Here is a 17,695-nt window from a genome sequence, read left to right on the forward strand (position 1 = left end):
TTCAAATGAAATATTTACAACATATCACCTTTTCTTTTGAAACGTTGCTAGGCAACAACTAACGTTTGTTGAGTCTGCTCCGCTCTTCCCTCTAAGGCGAAATTTTGTGTTTTACTTGCAAATTATTGTAAATCTTAAGTCCTTTGGAGCTTAGTATGACAGAACACATGCCGAGGGTAAGTAAGCCTTTGCATGTCTGTTGTCTGAGGTTGGTCACGTAACGACACGTTAGCCAAATTTCTGATTTATATTGTGAGCTAATCTGGATGTTCAATATGCATTTCATGTGCACCCCTCCCAATCTCCCGATACAGGCTGGAAAACAAGTTCCAACTGGGGACAGAGCAGCTACTTGTCTTCAAGACATAAAAAGGGTAAATTCTAATGAGCATTTTAATACCCTTAAAAGGCTTGATTAAAGTATAATCGTTTCAACAGACTTTCAAGACACAGAAAATATTTGAAAATAAACACAAGTTGTCTATATTTGTGTCATTAAACGTTCAATATATAGCATTTTCTTGAAAAATTCATCCATACTTGGTGTTTTCCAGGTATCTGTTTTTTTTGGTTTTGCTTTGAGAGAGAGTATGAAAGTCACAGCACAAGTTGTAACAAGTAACAAGTCTTTTCTGCTTTGTGTCTTCCACCTTTTTCTTTATTGTTGCACTATAAATGACACTAAAGCAGACAGGGAAGGGAAGTTCCTCACCCGACGCTTACTTCCCATGCCCTGTGTCATTTTAAAATCAGTTTTAGTGTCAAATAACTATGTCATGATAGATGTGTCCGAATACATCTACCATCTAATTGTTGTGGATGGAAGGATGCAGTTTCACAAGGCACATACTCATGGCAATATTCTGCCCGTGCTGGCAGAAATTGTGCGGTCGTCTCCAGATCGCACAAGACTGAATCTCTTTGTGAAATAATCTGAAGACTGGTGCCTTTCGGAGTCTCTGGGCAGGCTCAAATATGGTCATATTGCAACATATCCTCATTTTCACAAAACCCTGATAAATATGTCAAAATGGTGTTATTTCTACTTGCTCTTTTTTTTCCAGGCCCAAACGCCACCCAGGGTTCGAAAATACCACAACAGCAACAGACCAGGGCTCGGCATGGTCAGAGTGCACCATGGCAAGGCCAACGACCCAAAAATGGCTGCCACGCTCGTTCACGGTCTGTGCACCAAGTCTTCGGAAACGGTTAGCTGGCATTTTGGAAGTCCATTCATCAATTTTCTATCACACTTGTTCTCTTACGGGTCACGGATGAGCTGGAATCTATTCCGTCTGATTTTTGGAGAGGGTTAGCATACACCACACTGACAAACAAGCACTTAATGGACACATTTATGCTTAACCCATTCACTGCCAGACGTGCAAAAATGTGTCTAATCCAGTGCCACGGTTTTTGTCATTTTCACTCAAATTCCAGGACCCCCAGAATATTGAGTTTTAGGACTACGTAAACATTCAGTGCAGCGTAAGAAACCTTAGACTCTCTTCTTTCACCAGAAAAAAATAGTTAATTCCTAAGTTATAAGGGTGTAGAGTAATATGAGGTCAAATGGGTCAGCTGTACAAAAGGCGAATGCTGCCCCCTTATGGGAGGGAAAAACATTGCCGAAGAGGACGCAAACGGAAATTACGGTCGAACAGAAGAATGAGATTGAAAAATATGAACGATGTGTGCGTTTGTGTGACTTAGCGTCCCACTACCAGTATGCTACGTCGACCATTGCTACATGTGGCTAAGGGCGTTTCTGCGTTCTCTAAGCAACTGTCTCAGGCAATAGAAGAGGTTGAAAAACATCTGTTTATTTGGATTCACGAAAAGCAGCTAGTAGTGGACCGTGTGAGTGAGGGTATCATCGCCGAGAAAGCACAGCAACTTCACTCGGATATCATCAAGAGGCCACTACATCAACGACCGTCACAAAGGTAAATAAAACAACTTTATTATACAGTATAGTTTATTCCTTTAATTACATTACAATATCACAATTATTATACTTTAAATAGGGTATATTTTGTGTAGTTCTAAGGCTTATTTAGTAGAAAATTATGTTTTATGGGGACCTGGGAACGGATTATTCTCATTTTTAATGGTTTCTTATGGGAAATAAATATTTGGTAGACGAACTTTGCGCCTTACACACACTTTATGAGAACCAATTAATTTTATAAACCGAGGTATCACTGTATTCTGCCAAAAATTGGGAACATTCACAGTTTTATGAATAATGCCTTATATTCTGAAATACAGTAAAGTCTCGTTATATCGATATCGGTTATATCGATAGTACCGCTTATTACGATACTATTTTCATTTCCCTTGCACATTTCTAGTCGTTTTATGTATAATTAGTACCGTTTAGTACGATACCCGGTTATTACGATAATCCGGTTATTACGGTGCTCCTTTTCATCCCCCGCCGGCCATTTTTGTTGTTTATATCGATATATCCGTCGCGCCATTGGTCAACTTGGTCACGTGTCTTGTTACGTGAGCCGCCATCGGTCGCGCCATTGGTCGACTTGGTCACATGAGCCGCCATCGGTCGCGCTATTGGTCGACTTGTCCGTGTGACTTTGTCACGTGACACGCCATCGGTCGCGCCATTGGTCAACTTGGTCACGTGTCTTGGTTACGTGTGTCACGCCATCAGTCGCGCCATTGGTCGACTTGGTCAGGTGACTTGGTTACGTGCCCAGCACCCGTGTCGCAGAGCCATTTTCATTTTCAGACGCTAGCTCGTGTGTAGCAGACGAGATTGAAGTGTTTGTGTTAAAAGGTAAAAATGGGAAGCAGAAGAAGATTGATGACTTTTTTAAATTGTATACATAATACAGTAAGATGTAAGCGTTGCAGTTTCCCTATTGTGTTATTTACATGCCCACTGTACTGTATATGAATGCAATCGTTTTTTGCAACAATGTTTCTTGTTTTGTCTGCTGAAGCGCGATGATTTTGAAGATTATTAACATTCCATACTGTGTATTAAAGGACAGCCGATGTCACTTTTTATTCAAATGCAAATAAAAATGACTTCACGCCAAGACGTCTTGCATTGCTTGTGAATCCAAACAATGGCTTCAGATTCGGATAATATGCTTTCTTGTTACACATCCAGTTATGAATATGTTTCAAATACACTGTAGTTCTGAAGATTAAAGCATACATGTTTACAATCATTCAAGAATTATATGTGCCATTTTGAGGCAACATTGGGGGAACATCTCTCACCCAAAAAAAGGGAGCTAATGGTCAGCTCCGTTTCTTATATGGCGCTTGGCTGCCCTCTTTTGGCGGCTTTTGTTTAATGCAGTTCGGCGCAGGATCGGATATATCGATAGTCCCGGTTATATCGATATTTTTTCGGACTCCCTTGAATATCGATATAACGAGACTTTACTGTATGTCTTATATGAATACAATGCTGTTGTTTTGTATGTGGCAGGTTGCGGTCATGCTCAACCCGCAACCTGTCAGCAAGTTCCAACAGAAGCTGCAGGAATTCAGCGAGGCTATGACGGCCTCACAGAAAGACCGCTCGCCAAATCGTGCTGGACTTCCCACCTGGTATAACGAGGAAACCACGTTTGGAATTAAAACACTTCAGGGTGCGTCACTTCAAATAATCTCTTCTGGTTTCAAGTTTGTTTGGTTTCTCATTATTTATTTATTTATTTATTATGTATGTATGTATGTATGTATGTATGTATGTATGTATGTATGTATGTATGTATGTATGTATGTATGTATGTATGTATTTATTTATTTGTCTGCCTGTCTGCGTGCAGATGTGGATGCCGCCAAAGTGATTTATCCAACCAAAACTTTGGCAGAGTTGGAAAAGGAGGAACAGGAAGCGCACAAGTTTTACGTTCGCAGTCACAACGGATACTTTGTTGGTGAGAACTCTCACATGGATTGAAATCAAACAAAGAACAAAACAAGTAATACCGTCTGAACAATGCAGAAATAACACCATTTTACTCAATTGTCATTGTGTTCCAGGTGAGCAAATAGACAGGAAGTACAACTTTGATAAAGGCATTTGCTTTGGGATCCAGACGCCTTTTTGCAAAGACGGAAGCCCAGTCAGCAGAAGTCTGCAGTGGTTGGGAGAATCCACCAGGTGACACCAACAGCAACATTTTTATTTATTTATTTATTTATTTATTTATTTATTTATTTATTTATTTATTTATTTATTTATTCATTCGTTCATTCATTCATTCATTCATTCATTCATTTATTCATTTATTCATTTATTTATTTTATTTTTACTGAGCCCGATTCTATCATGGGCAGCATGATAATGATGTAAGACCAGGTGGCTGTGGTGGTTGCCGAGCAGCAGTTGCCAGGAAACAACGGCCACTGCTCTTTCACCTTTAATCAATCATCAATCAATTGAATAACTCATCACTTCATATTATCTATTGTTTGATATTTACATATTGGGGTGATTATTGTATTTATTTTGAATTATTTTAATTTTGTTTATTTGATCATTTTCAATGGGATTTTTTTAAACAAGCATTATCTGACCCATTCATTGTCATAGGTATAGCAGTATTCATATTCATAAAATATGAATATTTGTTGATAAATGGCTATTTAGAATATATTTTACTACATTTTCCTGAAATGTCATTTATTGAATTATTCGGGTGTCACATGACAGTCCCCTCAAATTCAAGGATGTTGAATTTTTGACTCATAATTTATGAACAATTTATTTTCTGAAGGTTGTACAACTCAAATCCAGAGTGGAAGAGATCGCAAGACAGCAGGGAAAAGTTAGAACAACAATATGGAAATGTGAACAAGTATGTTTCTTTTTTTTAATACACCAATATGTGAACATTACAACTGTTATAACGTGTCATGTGATTCTCCCAGGAGAGAAAACAACGTTGAGCTGCCCCTAGACCACGCCTTCGGAATTAACATACCACAAGATGAATACAGTGAGCTTTTTTTCTTTTATGAAAGTGGATGGCTTTAGATTAAGTGGTAAGATGACATTTACACGTGTTTGGGCAGGTGTGGGGGAATTGATCCAACCGGCGGAGCAGCCGGTGGGTCAGCGAGAGCGAGCCGGCGAGCGCCAGCGTTGTCTGGCCAGGGCCGTGCGGAACCGCCTCAAAGTGATCAATTTGCAGGAATTTCCGTCATTGCTGCAGGCCTTCAGGCACTATGACAGGGTACATTTGGATCCATACAAATTCATATTCTAATAAAGTTGTAACTCACCAAAACGTGGAAAATGTATAATACTGAGTACTTTCCAGATACACTCAATGTATTGTATTGGATTGGATTAGCCTTTATTAGTCTCGCAGTGGAGAGAATTACATTTCACAACAGCAAAGTGATGAAAGTCAAAGGAAAGGAAGGATTAGAAAAACAAAATACAGGACATGTCCTAAAGGCAGCCACTCTTGCGGCACCATCTTGAAGTCAAAACAACCACAAAAAAACAAATAATGTGACACAAAAGACCCAGACAGTCCAACCCTCTTTGTCGCAGGAAGCTGTTCTAGATGAAAGAGAAAAGGATCAAAGCGTCCTTTTCACCAGTGCATCATGGATGTCATGGTGGAATGTGCACGTCTGCTACAAACTAAATGTTGAAAGTAAACACAAAGCTGTTTCATCCATTGATGAAAAGAGATTGTCTCACGTCTCCTGCCCCACATAAATCCGCTTCAATTCCAAGCCGCACACACAAATTTCGGTAGTGACCAAAAAATAATAATACATTTTTGTGTTGTCATGTTATTTGTTATTGACTTTTTTTTTTTTTTTTTTTTTTTTTACTTCAAAATGGAAATTTCTCCACTGCAAGACGAATAAAGGTACATCCAATCCAATCCAATACATTGAGTGTATCTGGAAAGTATTTCGTATTTTGCATTTTCCTCATTTTGGTGAGTTACAACTCGATTAGAACATGGATTTGTTTTCAACTTTTTTTTGCAATTTTACCCCCAAAAAAAGAATTACAGTACCGTCTCTTTAGCGCAATAAAATGTTGGCATTTTTCCATCCTCTGATTGTTTAATCCGAGCAAAACTTGTTGCAGCCAGTTTTGATGAGCAATTTTTTTCTGTAATCTGCCTGCATTTAATGTTCAATGTTTTAAAAGATGGTCTGTGATATTTTCCATTTTGATAAATACTTATGGTTAACTGAAATATGATTGATTTGTATTCATGTTATCGGTAAACACATATTTAGAAATCCAAATAGTATGTAGAAAATAAATCCATGTTAACAACCTCTACAAACCAGGAAGTACTTTTCTCACTCAATGAACCAAGGAGATGGATTAAAAATCCACGACAGGCCAAAGTTGTGACTACAAAAGCGATTTTTGTTCCTAGAAAGGCAAAGGGCGCATCGACAAGGAGGACCTGCAGGAAGTATGCCGTCACTTTCAAGTGGGCGCCAGCGAGGCCGTCCTGGACGACGTGGTGGATGAGTGCGATCTTGACCGAGACGGATTCATCGACTTCCTGGAGTTTGCTAACTTTCTGAACTTGAAGGAAAAGATGCCGCTGGACAGACGGGAGCAGAAATTAGTCATGAACAGTGAGTTACGCGAGTGCAGGATTTGAAGACAAAAATGTATTTATTTTTGGTGAATATTCAGCCCAGCTCCAGACCGACATAGACTGCGACCACAAATTACGATTGTCTGAAGGTCCTGGTTCTGGTGCTTTGTTGACAACCAATGACCTGGAACCTTTCAAGACCGGCAGCTCAAAGAGGATCGTGAGGACCCTCAGACGACCCGAGCTACTCTCAGATCGTTTCATCACCACAGCCTCCTTCATTGGGGCTGCTGTGGAGGAGCCGCAACCATCTGGTAAGTTACCCTGTCAAGTCACTATCGTGTATAAAAAAGTTGTAGAATCACCACTCCCGAATGCTCATCATTTAGGTTTTGGATTTTGCAAATAAAGCTGACATACCACACACTAAAGCGTACCTGCCAACTTCTGAAACCAGAATATACCAGGGTCCCCTGAAGCCAAATGATTTTTAACATTACAGCTACTTAAAATGAGACTGAAAACATCATACATCATCATTTTTAAGACATTGTTAGAAACTTCAAATATGCACATCTAACTTAAATTCCGATGGGTTGACAAAAATAGCTCAAATTTGGAAGACATCCACATTAACATTATACACATTCACCTTTTCTTGACCGAAGTCTAACTCCTGGAAATGCTTGGGAGTATTCCTCATGAAACGACCGCAGTTTTCTTTTCGATTTCACATTTTTTGTTGCTTTTTCTCCATCAGATTACATGACAATGATAAAAACAATGCTAACTCTTGACTCTCGATTCCAGGAATGACCTGCAGCATGCGCAATTCATGTAAAGGAAGCTGACAGCTGGCACTGTGCCGATCGCCTGTTCTAAATTTAGATACAAACCTTAATGATCTCATGTTTTGAATGAATGTATGTATTTACTATTTTATTGATTTTTGACTTATTTTTTATGTAATTTCCATTCATAAACCGTAACCCGTAATGGGATAATGAAAGCCGTACTCATTACGGCAAAACCGTAGTGGTTGGCAGGTATGCTGACGATACTTCAAATGACAACATTCTGTCTTTAAGAAACACGATAATAAATTAAAAAGGGGTGAGGGGATTGGAGTGGTAGTCAGTAGCAGATTCCTCTTTAAATGAAGTTCTCACGCTTTGATTCATTTTGGTTCACTTGTTGCCTTTTTATATACTCCTTTTTATAATCTTCTTTTCCTTTCGTCTTTTCCCTTCGAGGAGTCGCCACAGCAAATCAGTGTCCTCCATCTTTAGAGGTTTGATCCGCATATTTGTTTTGGCCAAGCTTTTACGTCGGCTGCCCTTCCTGACACAACCCTCTGTATTTATCCAGGCTTGGGACAGGCACAAGAAGACTTGTGACCCTCTGTGGCTACAGAACAAGCAACTCACTCAGTAAATGAGTTGATTTAATCTCATGCAAGAGCTCATTTTGGGAATTAAAATTGACAGGGATAATCTATAGATATTTTTTTGCATTGGTTGGTCTAAAATAAGTAACTGCTAGTGACTATTTATTTATTTGAGTGTTTCTTAAAACCAAAAAGTTGCCATTTTAAATGACTTGACTTTTGTTTATAAACATTCTTGAAAAAAATAGGCTAAAAACAATTTTGAGTTAAATTTGACCGAATGACCATGTTTAACTCATTCACTGCCAGATGATGTGCAAAAATGTGACCACTCCATTGCCAGGGTTTTTGTCATTTTCACTCAAATTGCTGGACTCACAGAATATTGAGTATTAGGGCTACATAATGTCACGTTCCGGCGGCGACAGTGGCAGCTGGCGAGCAGGAACGTGTGGTATTGGCGGTGGATCGCTAAGCAGGACAGAGGCGTGGGTACCGGCAATGGATTTATTAACATAAAGCGCGGGTCCGAAAATAGGCGGACCCGGTAAAAACTCGTGAAACAAAACCCAAAATGACAAACTGACAATGTTAGTGGGTGAGTGGCGGCAATCCACCCAACCACACTAACCAAGAAAAATAAAGTGGCACACGGGGGTGCAAAATAACCTACGACGCGGTGCAATCAACAAACGCGTTCGTGGCTAAAATCATTCCTCGGGCGAAGCAAATAATGTACTGGCAACAAGTTCCAAGTACTGGCATGGCACAAGGCGAAGTATCTTCCGACGCTGGGTGAGTGCCAGCGTCGGGTTTAAATGTCCACAGTAAATGAGGAGGAAATTGACAGCAGCTGGCGAGCGGCGGGAGCGGAGGCCCCGCCCCGCTGTCAACTGGCTCATGACAGTACCCCCCCCTCAACGGACGCCTCCTGGCGGCCCACCTGGTTTCGACGGGTGAGCCTCGTGGAATTCCCTCAGGAGCGACGGGTCCAGAATCCAGGTTCGCGGAACCCATTGACGGTCCTCCGGTCCGTAACCCTCCCAGTCGACCAGGTACTGGATGCCCTTTCCCCTGCGGCGTGAATCCAGGATCTCCCGCACTGCGTATGCCGGTCCTCCGTCCACCATCCGCGGGGGGGGGGGGGGGGGGTTGGGGACCGCGACCGGGATGAGGGAGACATGATGATCTTCATGGAGGCGGGCAGCCGAAGTCGGACCGCGACCGGGTTGATGATGGCCTCCACAGTGAAGGGGCCCGCGAATCGTGGACCCAATTTGGGGGTTGTCCCGGCCAGCCGTAGGTCCCTTGTGGACAACCAGACCTTCTGGCCCACCTGGTAGGCTGGCGCGGAACGGCGACGGCGATCCGCGACCCTCTGGTTCCGGACTGCCGTGCGTGATAGGGCTGCCCTGGTCTCCCTCCATACACGATGGGCCCGCCGAAGATGGTGTTGTATCGACGGGACCTCCACCTCCCCTTCCTGTGTGGGAAAGAGCGGCGGCTGGTAGCCATAAGCCGACATAAACGGTGACCGACCTGTGGCTGAGGAGACCAGGGTGTTGTGGGCATATTCCACCCACGGGAGATGGATGGACCAGGCCGAGGGACGATGAAGGCATACGCAGCGCAGGGCCGCCTCCATGTCCTGGTTCTTCCGCTCGGTCTGGCTGTTGGACTGTGGATGGTAACCGGAGGACAGGCTGGCCGACGCCCCCATGGACCTGCAGAAACGCTTCCAGACCCGGGATACGAACTGGGGCCCTCGGTCCGACAGGGGGGGGGGGGGAGGCCGGTGATGAAATCCACTGATATGTGGGACCAAGGGCGCGGGGGGACAGGTAGGGGGCGGAGCAGTCCTGCCGGAGGCTGATGGGAGACCTTGCCACAGGCGCACTCCGGGCAGGCCTTAACAAAGTCCGCCACGTCGTCGAGGAGCCGCGGCCACCAGAATCGCTGGGAGACGAGGTGCTCGGTGCGGCTCACCCCTGGGTGACACGCCACCTTGGATGCGTGCCCCCACTGGAGCACCTCCGAGCGCAGCGACTGGGGGACGAACAGTCTGCCTGTGGGACACTTATCGGGAGTCGGGGTACCTTTTAATGATTCCATGACCCTCCGTTCGACCTCCCACTGGAGCGCCCCCATGATCTGGCGGCCGGGCAGGATGGGTTCCGCAAGGTCTTCCTTGTCTGCTGGCTCGTGGATCCGCGAGAGGGCGTCGGGCTTGGTGTTTTTGGTTCCTGGACAGTAGGTTAGGGTGAAGGAGAAGCGTGTTAAGAGAAGCGTATGGCATTCCACATCATATTTTCAATACCCGAATACATTCGGGAATGGCAGTGAATGGGTGAATTAGAATTCCATTTTGATGAAAATAAACCTACGTAAAAAAATGTCACTTCTTTTAAAGGACAACCGACATCACTTTTTTGTTTCCTAGCTGACATCAGAAAAACATTTTATAGCATCTCAAATACCCAAAACACGCAGTATGATATTTTTACCACCAATAAAAATGACTTAAAGTGTCCAAAATCTGCAAAAAATTGAGCTGCGAATTGGGCATTTTCACAAAGTCCCACCCCCAGTTCGTGACGTCACGCCAAGACGTCTTGCATTGCTGGAGAATCAAAACAATGGCTTCAGATTCGGATAATATGCTTTCTTGTTACACATCCAGTTATGAATATGATTCAAATAGTCCTGAAGAGGAAAGCATACATGTTTGCAATCGATTAATTAATTTATTCCGTGCCATTTTGTGGCAACATTGGGGGGAAATGTATCACCAAAAAAGAGGCAAAAAATTGCGATCAAGCTCCGTGTGAGGAATTAATCAGCCCGCTTCCACAGGCTGATAAATTCCTTACATGGAGCTTTGTCGCCCTCTTCTGCCTCTTTTTGGTGCAACACCACGTTTTCAAACAAATACAGCAAAATGCATTGACGTGATGGAAGGACTGCTACAATGTGTCCTTTTTTCGGTCAGGGGCATTCCTTCAGGGACGTAGGGTAAGCACTCAAAAACAAGACTTCCTGAATATTCAGCGCAAGTCTTAAAACGTAAAATATCGCTATGTGCGGTGGAATCTTTGTAAAATACACTCAGTAGAAGTCATTTGAAGCCATTTTACAAATTATGGACACAACTTGTCCGGAAACGTTGGTTGTCCTTTCAGCCCTAACAAATAAATTCATTAAATAGCCGTTTTTAAATGAGCTAATATCAGCTGTTTTTTTGTATTATGGTGAAAGAAAAATGTTCCTCCCATGTTCACTCTCTAGACGCTCGCACTTTCGGCGTACCGTCAGTGCGCACGGACCTCGTGCCGCCACGCATTCAGAGGTTCAATAGCAACATCAACTACGGTGACATGACCTCAGTGGTGGACTTGCTGCTGCCATCGGTGTCCGGACGCCATGGAGTCTATCAGGATCACTTCTTCTCTCCACGTTCCAAGACAGAAGTATGTACCGTTTACATACACATTGCACAAAAAAGAAAAAAAAGCACACACGCTGGCATTTGTCATGTTTGGCCTGCTTTAACCCTTTCATGAACAGTGGTTAGTGCAGTGGACAGCTTATTTTATGAGGTTACAGAGTTCATGCATTCGCAGTCTGTTCCAAAATTTTGAAACATAGCGTCGCAAAATATGCATCAAATGAGCTGCTCTTGATGCTTAAAATTATTTTGGTGCCATCCTCGTCATTTCCGTCCAGTGGGATCATTGATTTTCACACACGAAGTGCTTACAAAGTGCAAACACATTAAAAATAAGATGTCTGCTTTTGTTCTGGACCAAAGTTTTTCCATTGTTTGGATTTTCAAGAGAAACAACTTATTTATTTATTTTTTATTCACAAGCACTGTCTGAAACTCATGACAAAAAGTTAGCGGACACCAGGGCAGACAACTCTGAAATGTTGCGTGCCCGGCCATAGTTGCCTGCCCCATTTTTCACAACTTGAAACACAATAAGACGACTAATCGCAAAAAAAAACAAAAACATTGTTGTGTAGTATAAAGTTTTTTTTAATTAAGGAAGTACCTACCACAAATGCTCACTTGCTTAATTTATGGTAAATATCCCTTGCTGAAGATTTTGCTCCAGTTGTCGTTTGTCGTCATGGTGCACAATGCAATGTTTGCGTTGCATTGTCTGCTAATCGCAAATTGCCAAACGAACGTTCGTTTTGCATACTCGGCACGGCAGCCAATCAGAAGCCTGTTTCGTGCGCTTAGAAAGAGGAGTCTACGTGGCTTGTAACAATTTGCGTGTAGCTTTTGCTTTATTGAATAAAACAAAGAAAAACGTGTTTTTTTTTCTTGAACAAGTCGTCGGCTATCCGGGCCGAGACGTTTTGAAAGTTGTACGCCCAGGGCCTCCGGGCAGACGTTATTTCAAACACTATATATATATATATATATATATATATATATATATCTACAATCAGAATTCATCAGTAATCTGATTTGCGTTGACAGATTGCTGAGATTTTCGACAACATAGGTGCAAACCTTCCCGAAGAGACGTTCGAAGAGGCCTGGAATCTGGCGTCTATGAAGCATCCCGATGGTAAAGTGTCTGTGGAATCTTTCCAAATGGTACTGGAGGAAATCAATGCTTTGTAGGGAGGACCCAAAAAATGTTTTAGCGACTAATTTTTAGTTTGCTACCAAATGCGGCATTTAACTCATTCACTACCATACATGTGCAAAAATGTGTTCACTGCAGTGCCATTTTTTGTCATTGTCATTCGAATTCCAGGACCCACAGAATATTGAGTTTTAGGACTACATAAACATTCAATTCAGTGCCCGCTTCTTCACCTCTTTTCCACACTCTCCATTGCTCTGGACAGTTGACCCCAAGTACTTAAAATCCTCCACCTTCTTTATCTCTTCTCCCTGTAGCATCACTCTTGCACTTGGATCCCTCTCATTCACACACATATATTCCGTCTTGCTGCGACTTATCTTCATTTCTCTCCTTTCCTGGAAATATCTCCACATCTCTAGTTTCTCCGCCACCTGTTCCCCGTTCTCGCTACATATCACAATGTCATCTGCAAGCATCATGGTCCAAGGAGATTCTTGTCTAACATCGTCTGTCAGCCTGTCTATCACCATAGAAAACAAGAAGGGGCTCAGAGCTGACCCCTGGTGGAGTCCCACCTCCACCTTGAATTCCTCAGTCACACCGACAGCACACCTCACAACTGTTACAGTCATGATACATGTCTTGCACTGCTCTGACATACTTTTCCGTCACTCCAGACTTCCTCATGCAATACCACAGCTCTTCTCTGGCCACCCTTTTGTACACTTTCTCCAGATCTACAAAGACACAATGCAATTCCTTCTGGCCTTCTCTGTACTTCTCTGTCAGCATTCTTAAAGCAAACACTGCATCTTTCCTACTCTTTTTTGGCATGAAGCCATAGTGCTGCTCACAAATGTTCACTTCTGCCCTTAGTCTAGCTTCAACTACTCTTTCCCAGAGTTTCATTGTATGGCTCATGAACTTTATTCCTCTGTAGTTAGTACAACTCTTCACATCTCCCTTGTTCTTAAAAATGGGCACACTTTGTCTCCATTCTTCAGGCATCTGTTCACCATCTAAGATCTTGTTGAATAACCCAGTCAGGAACACCACCGCTACCTCTCCAAGACACTTCCATAACTCGATTGGTAAATCATCAGGCCCGAGTGCCTTTCCCCCCTTCATCCTCTTCAGCGCCCTCCTCACGTCATCCTTGCTAATGCTTGCTACGTCTTGGTCCACAACAGTCACGTCTTCTACTCTTTGTTCCTTCTCACTTTTCTCATTCATCAACTTCAAAGTACTCTTTCCATCTTGCCATCACACTCCTGGCACCTTTCAATACATTGCCATCTCCATCCTTAATCACGCTAACCTGCTGCAGGTCCTTACAATCTTTGTCTCTCTGTCTCGCCAGCCTGTAAAGATCAGTCTCATCTTCCTTGCTGTCCAGCCGAGCATCATAAGCCTCTTGTTTGGCCTTTGCCACCTTTATTTTAACCGTGCGCTGCATCTCCTTGTACTGCTGTCTACTCTCGTCCGTCCTCTCAGTGTCTCACTTCTTCTTTGCTCACCTCTTTCTCTGTATACACTCCTGCACCTCCCCATTCCACCACCAAGTTTCCTTATCTACATTTCTTCCACTCGATGCACCAAGTACTTTCTGGCCTGTGTCTCTGATTACGTTCGCTGTAGTTTGCCAGTCATCTGGAAGGACCTCTTGCCCACCCAGTGCTTGTCTTACCTCCTTCCTAAATGTCATGCAACACTCTTCGTTATTCAACTTCCACCATTTTATCCTCACTTCAGCCTTTGGTTTCTTCATCTTCCTCACTGCCACCGTCATCCTACACACCACCAACCTATGCTGTCTGGCTACACTCTCACCAACATACTACTACTTTGCAATCACTGATTTCCTCTAGCTGGCGCCGTTGACACAAAATGTAGTCTACCTATGTACTTCTGCCTCCACTCTTATAGGTCACCCTATGTTCCTGTCTCTTCTGAAAGAAAGTATTCACAATAGCCATTTCCATTCTCTTAGCAAAGTCTACCACCATCTGCCCTTCAGTGTTCCTCATCTGGAGTCCAAACCTGCCCATCACCTCCTCATCATCTTTGTTTCCTGCGCCAACATGTCCATTGAAGTCTCCACCAATTACAACCCTCTCACTTCTCGGGATGTTCTGTATGACTTCATCAAATTCCAACCAAAATTTCTCCTTCTCCGCCAGCTCACATCCTACTTGTGGGGCATACCCACAAACAACATTGAACATCACGCCTTCAATTTCTAGCTTCAGACTCATTATTCTATCTGATACTCTTTTTACTTCTAAGACATTCCTAACAAACTCCTCTTTTAAGATAACCCCAACTCAATTTCTCTTTCTGTCTTAACCATCATAGAACAACTTCAACCCTGACCCTAAGCTTCTAGCCTTGCTCCCTTTCCACCTGGTCTCCTGGACACACAGTATGTCTACCTTCCTTCTCTGCATCATGTCAACCAGCTCTCGACCTTTACCTGTCATTGTTCCTACATTCAAAGTTCCTACTCTTAGTTCTATACTCTTGGCGTTCTATTTCTCTCTTTTCCTCCGGGCACACCTCTCTCCTCTCCGACCAACAGTAGTCCATTTTCCACCGGCACCCTGAATGTCAACAGTATTCAGAGGTTTGATTCGCATATTTGTTTTGGGAAAATTCTTTACGTCGGATGCCCTTCCTGACACAACCCTCTGTATTTATCCGGGCTCGGGACCGGCACAATAAGACACTGGCTTGTGCCCCCTTGTGGCTACATTCAGTGAATGAGTTAATCACTGTAAAATAATTCCAAATGTCAACTTTCAAGATGAAAACTACCTTTTGTTTAGCCGAGGAGCAAATAAAATATGTGGTGGGATGCTGTGGATGCATAATTGAGTCATGAAAATAATTTACTGTTTTTTTTTAATCATCTGTTCTGTGTGAAGATTATATTTGACGTCTAATTGCATCAGAGGGATAAAAAAACAATTCATTTATGGGTTCATGGAGCTATTTTGTCATCACTTTCGCTAAGCGGATTAATGAAACATCTTGTTGGCACGCCACTTGTACTTGTTGACACTGTGAAATAGTTTTAAATAAATCAAAATATTAATTCATAACACACGTCGTATGTGCTTCTTTGTGTCTGCCGCCGTTTAAAAGGGAGTGACGCCATGGCGTGACAAATTGTTTAAACGCCCGTGTCCGATGTCGTGTTGACATCGCGTTACGACGCATAATCTCATTAGCATGTCACAAGAAAAGGAATCGTCTTGCGAGAACTAAACATGATGAATGACGTGTTAGCGTTCTGCTATATTCAAATGGATTGTTTGTGTTCTTTACACACCAATCATGTCAAATTGTAGGAGTTTTCTCCCTTTGGTGATATTAAAGCGGTGCAAGTTTTTTTTTTTTTTTTTTTTACTTTGGCATACAAGGACGATAACTGACTCATGAGGCAAAAGTACTAGTTGAATGTTTATACTACTAGTTGGGTCTAGTTTTAGTTGTGAACTAGTAGGCCAAAAGTGGCACTAGCAGCCGAAAAAGTCATTGCTAAAAGAGTCTTTTTTTTCTTCGAATGGACTGAATTGTCATACCAGAGAGGACAATGGGTGCACTATATATTGGCCTCAAAAACGGCTTTCCAAATAATTCCCTGGTTCACACGACAGTGCCAGTTTTGAATCTGGGCAAGAGAGGCAAGTGATTGTGTTGTGTCGCACAACAGTGAAAAACCAAAAAAAGATCCATTCCATTTATTGAATTTGTGATTTTTCATTGAACAAAATTCTATGAGGATGCAATTCATAAAATGTGAATGAAGTTTTATGTATATCGTATAGAAAATTGTAATGACCTCGCAAGAAGGCAATATGGCCACATAAAAGACTGTCAGTTGGTTTCTGGCAGTGGTGGGCTGTCAGGGCCTGCAAGGCCATCTCTGCTGGCCTAAAAATATTTGAATCACTGATATGAATGACTAATGTGAATTATATTTTTTTCTTGAATTCTTATTAAATAATTTCAAATTCTCTTTCAGCTTCCTTTCATTGCTTTTCCCCTGTTGTATTGCTTCCAGATGTCTGTTTTCGTATTTAACTTGTTGGGTTTAAAAATTGTATTTCCCTCTGGTTCATGGCTCTTCACGGTGTTAGACGATGGTAGTCATCAGCAGGAACCAAGATGTTGAACAAAGGAGATTATTTTAATCTAGACAGCAGGGACATTGTGAGGTCGGTTGAGGAGGGCACCTTTCACCTGGTTTTATCATACCGCAATGATGACATCATATCGATCGAGCCTATCAGCGACAAGGAGGGTGTAACAGGATATCAGACTGAACAGATACGCAAAGTTATCTAATAAACTACATACATCCATATATAGACTAAACTAGAAATGAAATAACATAGGATGTTTACGGGTGTGTATATCAACATTCTATCAAACTCATTCACTGCCATTCACAAATTCATTCGGGAATTGAAAATACAACGTCGAGCGCCATTCCCGAATTTGTTTTGGTTTTATTTTGTAATACTTGGGTGCCAATCAAGCGCTGGCCATGACCTCTGGCAATGTTTTTTCTTTTCCACAAGGGGGCAGCATCACCCTTTTTTCCATGTTAGTGCTTTGTTCCAGCTCCAGCTGTTGTTAAAGCGCTATATAAACCAATATGTAAGTACAGTAAAGTCTCGTTATATCGATATCGGTTATATTGATAGTACTGCTTATTATGATACTATTTTCATTTCCCAGCAAATTTGTAGTCTTTTATGTATAATTAGTTCCATTTAGTACGATACCTGGTTATTACGATAAGCTGGTTACTACGGTGCCCTTTTCATCTCCCGCCAGCCAATTTGGTCTGCTTATATCGATACAAAAGCAGTTTAAGCTGAGTCGAGATTTGCTTAAGGATTTCAATACAATAACACCATTAGCGAAATCTGTATCGGTCACACCGTTGGTCATGTGACCAGCTTTCGTGTCTTGCACTGTGTAGCGGAGCTGCAATAGCATCTGAAAAATACTGTAGTCTTCTTATACAGTATACAGTTGTTCAACACCAATTTCAACCATGGGGAAACGTAAGAATTGTGACCTCGGAACAAAGTACAAGGAAATAGTGGCTGTCGAGG

General features: G+C 42.4%; 1 protein-coding gene across 2 annotated transcripts; it reads left to right on the forward strand.

Annotated features, from left to right (window-relative positions):
• The first annotated feature begins 161 nt into the window (after positions 1 to 161).
• On the forward strand, positions 162 to 15,598 carry efhb (EF-hand domain family, member B). 2 transcript variants are annotated; one of them, XM_088999643.1, is made up of 12 exons: positions 162 to 374; positions 1,065 to 1,208; positions 3,467 to 3,629; positions 3,810 to 3,920; positions 4,027 to 4,147; positions 4,764 to 4,844; positions 4,918 to 4,985; positions 5,062 to 5,222; positions 6,405 to 6,612; positions 6,674 to 6,889; positions 11,248 to 11,429; positions 12,452 to 15,598. In XM_088999643.1, the coding sequence occupies exons 1-12, from the start codon at positions 267 to 269 to the stop codon at positions 12,596 to 12,598; spliced, it is 1,710 nt and encodes a 569-aa protein (XP_088855769.1). In that variant the 5' UTR covers positions 162 to 266; the 3' UTR covers positions 12,599 to 15,598. The 2 variants fall into 2 exon arrangements, with proteins under 2 accessions (XP_088855769.1, XP_088855770.1); XM_088999644.1 differs by having other exon boundaries at positions 6,725 to 6,889.
• The last annotated feature ends 2,097 nt before the right edge of the window (positions 15,599 to 17,695 follow it).

This window comes from Hippocampus bargibanti, linkage group LG06, assembly GCF_051943395.1.
Source record: "Hippocampus bargibanti isolate YZ-2025 linkage group LG06, ASM5194339v1, whole genome shotgun sequence".
Lineage (NCBI taxonomy): Eukaryota > Metazoa > Chordata > Actinopteri > Syngnathiformes > Syngnathidae > Hippocampus > Hippocampus bargibanti.

Bases quoted from the DNA above. Each gene is read 5' to 3' on its own strand.
- efhb (XM_088999643.1), top strand. From the start codon at position 267: ATGTTCAATATGCATTTCATGTGCACCCCTCCCAATCTCCCGATACAG. The intron at 3,921-4,026 runs GTGAGAACTCTC...ATTGTGTTCCAG, and splicing joins TCACAACGGATACTTTGTTG to GTGAGCAAATAGACAGGAAG. The intron at 6,890-11,247 runs GTAAGTTACCCT...TTCACTCTCTAG, and splicing joins GGAGGAGCCGCAACCATCTG to ACGCTCGCACTTTCGGCGTA.